The 8,764-nt window shown below is 37.5% G+C and overlaps 1 protein-coding gene across 4 annotated transcripts in view; it reads left to right on the top strand.

The window, feature by feature from the left end:
• Positions 1–1,943: 1,943 nt before the first annotated feature.
• Positions 1,944–8,764, top strand: part of LOC149817364 (Zinc finger C-x8-C-x5-C-x3-H type family protein) — a 41,979-nt gene continuing 35,158 nt past the window's right edge. For all 4 annotated transcript variants that reach the window (XR_016427684.1, XR_016427683.1, XM_089987725.1 and 1 more), the window contains exons 1-5: positions 1,944–2,084; positions 6,962–7,100; positions 7,331–7,428; positions 7,541–7,636; positions 7,904–7,997. Coding sequence is in view for 2 of the 4 variants with exons in the window: in XM_089987725.1 (XP_089843851.1) it covers positions 2,041–2,084; positions 6,962–7,100; positions 7,331–7,428; positions 7,541–7,636; positions 7,904–7,997 (471 nt within the window). In the remaining 2 variants the exon portion in view is untranslated. The remainder of the gene's footprint in view (positions 2,085–6,961; positions 7,101–7,330; positions 7,429–7,540; positions 7,637–7,903; positions 7,998–8,764) is intronic.

Raw genomic sequence — 8,764 nt, 5'->3', positions numbered from 1 at the left:
AATTAACTTGAAAGGTTTCTTAACATTAATAAACCCTAATTTAAAGGTTTTTGATGAATTTAAAGTTGAAAAAAATCGTTAGGCATGAACTTAGATCTGGATCTGAATCCAAGATCCAAATCCAGCTAAAAAATTCAAATGGGTCTTGAGCTGGATCAAATCCAAATTAATATGGGCCTTGGATAGAGTCTAAATTCACCTTAATTTGGATCAAATCTATTAAATCCGGTATGATCAAAATTCGGATTTGAACTGTCAAACTGCTCAATTTTTAAAAAAATATGATTTTTGGGCCAACCAGAACTCGAATTTAGAAAACTAGAATGTCGTTGCGCTCAGAATTTCGAGATGCATCCAACAACATATTATACAAATATCAAATTTTGAATTTTGCCTTAAAATAACTTGAATTTTGCTTGAATTTAAAAGTAAAAAATTAAACTTTTTTTTCACACTTTAAGTGGCTCGTTTAGGCCTAGTTGATGAGACCTATGCTAAGCCCACACTAAAAAGCATCAACCAAAAATTGAGAATCAAATTGTTTTTGTTTTATACTTAGCCAATTTTTTTAAAAACCTAAAAATGACCAAGTATGAAAATACATGATATTACACTAATAGGAGTACTGAAGGACCAACCCTGACTCTTAGCTGCTATGGGGACAACAACGATTGGATTCTTGAATAAGTGTCCAAAAAATGAATAGTAGGAAATGTCGACCGACGGCGGCTTTCCCTCTTTCATGTGCTTCATCGGCACTAGGAACAATAAGAGCGACCACTTCCTCCATGTCTCCGGTGGGTTCGGGGTCGGATCGTAGGGGTACCCCTGGCTCGCGCAAGAAGGAACAACAGTGAGAGGGGGTCTCAGAGTCGATAAGATGGGAAATCTGGCCGATTCAGTCCACCCGGCTGTGCGCTCCCTCCGTTCCGCTGACTGGTCGGTCGGGAGCACGAGCCGCTCGTTGCTTGTCTTCCATAGGCTCCCGTCCAATGAGTCACAAGGAGAGAAAGTAGAGCAAAAGAGGCATGCCGGTTGAGGAAATTTCGTTCTCCTCGTTCCTGTTACTTTTGTAACAGGGGAGGGTAGAACCAAAATATTATATACATGGATGCGGCGGACGCACGGAACGCCACCGTCCAACATTTGTTAGAATTGTCTGTTCCCAGCGAGATGCGAGATTTCTGTCCGAATCATGTTTGGAACGGCGCATCAATCGGCGTTCAGCACATTGCGCGGGACGCCGCGGCCGCGCCGGAACACCGCGTGGAATTTTCATTTTAGGCATGAGCGACGAGGGATGCCGCTCGTGGTTTAGAATTTGTGACGTCCCGACAACTTGGTGACAGTAACAAGGCGCCCTACCAAATGAGCGGCACCCTTCTGGGCAACAGGTGGGGTTTGTGATATATATTTACTCCCTCAGTCTACCAAATGAGTGTAGCTGAGATGCGGATGCTTAGATGAATGTGTGGAAATACAATAAAAGATAAGATTCGGAACGAAGAGATACGTAAGAAGGTAGGTGTTGCACCCATTGAAAATAAGATGCGAGAGAATCGTTTACGGTGGTTTGGACATATTCGGCGAAGGCCTAATGATGCTCCAGTTAGAAGGTTGGAGAAATGGGAAAATATATTAGTTAAAAGAGGTCGGGGTAGGCCTAGGAAGGCTTGGATGGAGATGATAGGAAAGGATATGAATGCTTTGAACCTCACCGAGGACATGGCGTTGGATAGAAATGATTGGAGGAAAATGATTCATGTGGAAGACCCAAAATGAATTTCTTTTTTGGTTCATATGGCTGACCCCAATTGTTTTGGGATGAAGGCGTAGTTGTTGTTGTTGTTTGTTGTTGTAGTCTAACCCAACTTTCTGAAAACCACATACATTTTCTCTCCAACCTTTAAATTCTGCGGGAATGGGCGACGATGGTCGTGGTCGATTGCGTGAGAACGCCGAGTCTTAGCGTTCTCTTGTCACCATAGAAGCGGATACCTCTGCACCCACCTCCGGAGAAATTTCAGAGAAGAGAGAGAAATGTACAAAAGGCAAGAACTCTGCAGGAATTTCCAGCGTGGAAGGTTCGTGTTCTTCTCCTACTTCGCCCACACTTTTTTTTCTATGTTCCCATAATAGTGGTAATTTCCGTGTGATTTATGCATCTTGGTGTTTCAGTAGATGGGTATCTTGTTTTCGGTGTTTTTGGTTAGAGTTGCGAGATGGGTTGCTCTTTTTTCATGCTAGTATGGTTCTCTTTTGTGTTATTTGGTGGCTGGAGACCATGTTTTTGTTCATGAATAGACGAAACCATGAATTTGGAGGCCCACAATTGGGATTTGAGAATGCTGCGTAGAATACAGTATGTGAAGCACCAGAGGCATTGGCCTAAAATCTTGAAGATTTACGTGGGGCTTATTGGCCTAACACTTGCAGTTGATAGGGAAAAGATGGGGAAAAGACAAGGGAAGAGAACCCACAATGAGAAATTGGTGAGATTTGAATCGTATACATTGGTATGGTAAAAAACTCGCTGTGGTAACGATGTGCTTAAATTTCTGCAGCCAAGATCATGGTGCTAAAGCCCCAAGGTGTTTGGCGCAGTGGAGGGGCCTTGACCGCTAGGTGGGTGGTCGGGGATAAGCCCTTTCTCGGCCGAAGCTTGGCTACTCCCTAGGGTCAAGGGGTGCGCCACGGGTTTACACCGTCGGGGCAGTGACCGTAAGTACTTCAGGCTTAGCCAGCACGACTAGGCCTCTTATCCAGAGGGTGGTTTCCCTTTCCTTCATGGAAGAAAAAAGATCATGGTGCTAAGCTTGAGCTACCGTAGGCTTCCCACGATTGGCATGAAGTAGGATACCCATGTGGAGCTGACTGTACCTATCCGTTGAGGCATTTGTCTTTAAAGCCTCATCTTGAATGATGTATAACATGAGCGGGCCGGTTGGCCTCTTTGATATTTGAGGCCAACGCCTAGGGCCTCAAATGAAAAAATATATAACGCTTATATTTCACATGTTGAGGGCCTCCAATGAAACATGGCACATGCATGTGCCTCATGCTGAGGGCCTCAAATGAAAAAAAAATATGGAGAAATATGAGCCTCCAATGAAATATGCCTAGGGCCTCAACTTCTCTTGAGCTGCCCCTGAATTGCACCTTTCCCTCTTTATAGATGCAAGATCCTTGGCTGCTGTTATATGTGGGACATACTTAATTCTTAGGTTATATATTTGATTATATGATTATCATATATATTCATTCATGTGATTATAAATATTATACCTTGGCTACTGGTTTGGAGTTGTGTCACTCACATTAACTTAGTGTTCTTCTGTTGTTGACATTTACAATGATAATGTTCTAAATATGTTTTGATAAATGTCATTGACTCCAGCTGCTGATATCCACAAAATTGAGAGAGTCGTATGAGGTGAAGGAATTTGCTAGAGATATGTTGTTATTGTGGACTGACATGCCAAACTAGGCAAATTTATTATTTTGGAAGAACAAAAAAAGTCGTTATGATCAGTTGTCTTGGCCAGTTTACAAATGAGGTGCTTGGGGAATTCAAAGGAACATACAATCATCATGATCGGTTGTCTTGGGTAGTTTACGAATGAGGTGGTTGGGGTATTGAAGTGGGCATAAATCATAAATGTCCTTAGTAGTTAAAATTGCACCTGGTCCACCTAGGTGACCTAGGTGCAAGTCTACCGCCTAGGAGTGCATAGCTTCCTAGGCGAATGCTTCGATGAGGGACTCCAACGTTGTTATTTTATATTTGCTTATGAAAATGTTTAAAACATATAATCATGTCTAGGTTGTATACTTAAAATATTTAATTTGTTATTTTTTCTTAATGTTATGATTTTTATGACTTATTTTTAAATAATCATATTTTTGTGGGTCTCTAAGGAGTCCCTAAGCGCTCGACTAGTCTCGCCTAGTTCATAGGGGGCACCAACGCTTAGGTGATGCTTTTAACTAAAATGTCTACTAGCAGAAAATAAAAATAAAAAATGAAGAAAATGGAAGAAAAAGTGATTTTAGAAGTTATGAACCAATAAAAGATGAACTGGAAATGCCAAACTACCTAATCAAGGATTAATACAACTATGAAGTGAATTCTATAATCTCTTGGATCCAAAACAGGGTATAAACTATAAAGGAATTTTAGAAATTTATTGTGGGTTAAATGTAAAAGAACATTAATGATAAATGTCAAAAAATGATAGTGGAATAAGATGAGATAACAGGAAGCTTATTCAACAATGGATATTTTTTATAGAAAACTAAGATGAGGTCCTGGTGGTTGGGTTGTTGCCAAACTAGGAAGCGGAAGTGAGAAACAAGTCATTTTAAAACTTATAGGAAGTGGGAAGCGAAGTATCAATTTGAAAGTAAAATATGAATAAAAAATGAAGCAATATGGTAACTGAATAAGAATCGAACAAGAAACAAATAAAAACTAAAATAAAATTGATCATTCTTATATTTCATGATTTTTCAGTAGAAGAGTTAAATTTTTGTTAAAATCTAATAATGATGGTTACCAATTTAAAGAAAGTACATGAAAAGTGAGTGAAAGCGTGATAGAAAATACATGAAAAACATGAAAAAAATGTGAGAGAAACATATAAGAAGCATAGACCATGCCTGTGGGAAGTACATAAGAAGCATGGAGGAATCAAGATTCACATGAAGTTTCAGATGCGAGGAGTATTGGGCTTCCGAAGCAAGCTTTCCACCTACCTAAGAAGCTTCCGGTAACTGTGGGTTAGAGGCATTATCGCAAATATCAGTTTGGGGAAAATTTTGGAAAAAATTACTGTTTAAATTTTTTTAAAAATATAAAAATAGTAGAAATAAGAAGATAACATGTTTAGATAATAAAAAAAATAAGTAAAAAATATAAAAGGAAGAAGAAAAACATAGATAAGATATAGAGAACAAGATACACATAAAATTAACTGATAATATTGTAATATTATCGCAATAATATCATGAGACACATGTAATATCGTTTTATGAATTTACAGTGATATTTTCACTCTATATTTTCAAAATATCGCCTATATTTGTGACTATGGTTAGAGTTAGTTGAACTACCCAATAGAGGGTGATGAAGAAAGTCAGGTAGTGGTTGAAACTTCCATCATGCTATGTTTGTTGTATATCTAACTGACAGTGTGTGATCTGCAATAAGTTTGTTTCTAAGGGTAAGTACTATACATAGTCTTTAAAAAAGAGTACTATGCATAGAGAATCATATGATCTTATTATGTGGCTTTCCATTATTTAGTTATTTTGCATTAATATAAGTGGAAGTTTTATGAGATTGCACAAGTCCAAATCTAATGCATGCACATGGATGCCCACAGCAAAAAGAAATGCTCAGTTGAAAACTGACACACGAAAAAAGAGTCCTAAATTTGCAACAAAGACGCTCAAACATTCTTATGTGATAATTTATTAAATGTTCGCTTTCAAGCTAAGTCTTGTTGATGATCACTTTATCTACCATACAAGTCTCCCTTTATATTTGGTGTCATCTATCAGTAGCATCATCTGATAGTTTAGATAAAAACTCATTGATCCGATTGGGTTAAGTGATCAACTTCATATATGTGATTCTGATGGTTCATTTAATGCACAATATGCTTTTTGAGTGATCTTGATGTAAAAATCTGTTTTCTGAATGTTACCTACTGGTGCATTCTTGGCGATTGTTTGTTTTGTTGTATGTGTATGAACACACACACACACACATACAGTTCTTTTCTTTTCTCCAAATCTATTGAAAATTTACAATTTCTGACATTGATATGCAGCTATGATGTAGGATTGTCTTAAACTGCTCAACCTATTAATGTTAGGATGCCCCTCTATGAGCTGGGTACAATTTATAGAAATATGACATTAAGATTTTACTTGAATATCATTGCATTGAGTCAGTGAGACACTTGGATTTAATCACTCACGGACAGCTACATATTCTTCTATTCTTGGGTGTTCTGCAGGAAGTGTGGAATTGTAGTTGCATTTTCTTTAAAAACTACTAAATGTTACATGACATTTCCTGATCATATGTGGAAAGAGTTAAGAGATCACTATTTTACTCATTCATGACCGTTATTGTGTCTAGAGAGATGTTCTGCTTATTGGACGAAAGATCAAGGAGTTATATGATACTCCTTATTCATGTTTCCATTTCCATTTCTTGCTAAAATTCTCATGCTCTAGATTTTAATTTTTTGACTTTTTCAAGAATCTGTAATTTATAAAAAAAAAATTGAACTGCTTATGCCAACATAGGAATTAGATCGTAACCATCAAGTTCACCCTCTAAATACAGTCTTTTCTGGTTTGAAGGAAACTTCACTACTTGTCTATATGAATATCACTAGTGATAAGGTGAAGAAAATTTCGAAGAGAACCAACATTGTCTGTTGTGCCAGATGAGGAACCTATCTGCATTATGAATGATTTGTGGATTCTGGTTATTATGCTTACTGAAGGACATGTGGTAGTACAACAATCTGTGGACTCCAAAGCATTTATCAAATATCTATATAGTCTAAGCACTGTTACTCAGAAGCCTGTCATTCTGGGGGCTGATATTTCATAATAGCGACCATCTTTTTATTTATTTGCTCTTGTTCGAGATTTTGTATCTTCCGATGATTTTTCGTAATTAACATACATTTACTTTTTGTTATAATGTGTGAACATTTAAGCTCCAGAATACCCTTAAGTGGTTTTCCTTTTTGTTGGACCAGGCTGTTGTGAATGATGATTGTAGGTTTTTTTTTTTCTTTTGTGCATTGAAAGACTATAACCTTTAGTTGGACGCATGACACGTGATGCTGTACACTTTGCTGCCTTTTTTTTACATGTGACAAATTGTATAATGTAATTAAAGGTCCAATTTTTCTAATCATGACTATTATTTATTCAGTTGTCAGTATGGTGCACGTTGTAAATTTCTTCATACGGTTCAGCAGCAAACAGAGCCTAATCCTTACGGATTTGGTGTAAAGGCCGCTCCACAAACAAGGGGTGGAGCTGGCTTTGGTGCAAAGAATCAGAGTCAGAAGGTTTGCCATTGCATATGTTGCATCACTCTTTTGTGTTTCTTTGCCTCGATGTTAACTAGATAACTATCCTTGCCAATCCTTTTTGCTTCATGTTTTGGCAAAAGCTCATCAGTCAGTTACAGCAGCATGTTCCTTCTGGTTTTTGTGGTCTTTTGGATTGTGGAGACCCAAAGGTGAGCTGCTGTTTCTTTCAAGGTGTTTGTAACAATATGTATCTTTGTCTTACTCAGCCATTTGAAAACAAGTGGAATCGATTTTCTCCATTGAATTCAGCTAGCACGACACAATCTCGACAATCAGACTCTCAGCCGCAGGTGGTTACTCACACGTGAGTTCGCTTGTAATGTTATGCATTTCCACCTTGGTAGTTGATGGCTGTCATATTTAGACTAATGCATTAATAATTGACCATATCAGTGTGTTGAATTATGAACTTTTAGGTGTACAGATCCTGCAGAATGCAAACGTCTAATTATTGAAGATTATAAGAGCGAACAACCTCTTTGGAAGCTTACCTGCTATAGCCACTGGAAGTCGTGAGTTCCCTCCGATTTGTTCAGTAATATTCTGAAGCTCAGACAAGAACATGCTTCACCCATTAAATCAACTAAGCACACAAATACACACATATATTCGTGTGTGTGCAAGAGAGTGAGTGAGCACGTGTGTGTCTGAAAATAATTTTCTATGGTGATGTATGTACATTTCCATCTGAGTGCAGTGGTTTGCATCTAAGACTATGATTTCTGATTCTTTGTATGACTCCTTAACAACCAACTAAAACTATGATGCTTTGTTTTCAGTCTCCTGTGTGACATTGTTGGTGATATAAGTTATGAAGAATTGCGAGCAACAGCTTATGATGATGCCCACCAGGGTCTCCCTCTACAACTCATTGTAAGTAGAGGAGGTTAGATATTTTTAGTGTTCTCATTTTGAGTTAAATGCTATTTGGTTGAGCAAATGGAACCAACAGAAAAAGGTCTTCATATGCATAAAGTGTTGCATAATTTTCTATAAATGCATTTGAGAAATTATTTATGTTCAAGAAAAGAAGGAAAGAAACTAAAAAAGTAAAAGTTGATGCCTGAGAGTTACAGCCTGAAATATTGAATCAATATTATGTGAAGACATCTTATGTTGTGATCAATAGCTCTTTAATATATATATATATATATATACACACATATACACAGAAAATGACTGTACTACCCCTAAGAATAATGCTATTTCACAAAATAGCCGCAAGATATCTCAATATTCCTCGAATACCCACCCGCTCGATTTCCGCTGAATATGATGGCATTTCTAACGATTTTACCCTTAACGAAACTCACCATTTCAGCGAAACTGAGATTCGCCTATGCAGTTTTAGCGAAACTCACTATTTCAATGAAATTGAGATTCACCTATATAGTTTTAGCGAAACTCACTATTTTAGCGAAATTGAGATTCACCTATACAGTTTTAATGAAACTCACCATTTCAGCGAAACTTGTCGCTAGTGAAACTGAGATTCACCTATATAGTTTAGCGAAACTCACCATTTTAGCAAAACTCGATTTGAGATTCGCCTATACATCGAAATAGTGAAGCTCACTTTAGTTGCCACAAAACTAACAAATCTTAGTTACTGAGACTTTTTTTTTTTACAACTACTTTTC

Source organism: Nuphar pumila, chromosome 14 (assembly GCF_984573655.1).
Source record: "Nuphar pumila chromosome 14, dmNupPumi1.hap1.1, whole genome shotgun sequence".
Lineage (NCBI taxonomy): Eukaryota > Viridiplantae > Streptophyta > Magnoliopsida > Nymphaeales > Nymphaeaceae > Nuphar > Nuphar pumila.
The sequence above is the reverse complement of the archived record's forward strand: the minus strand, read 5'-3'. Positions and strand labels throughout refer to the sequence as shown.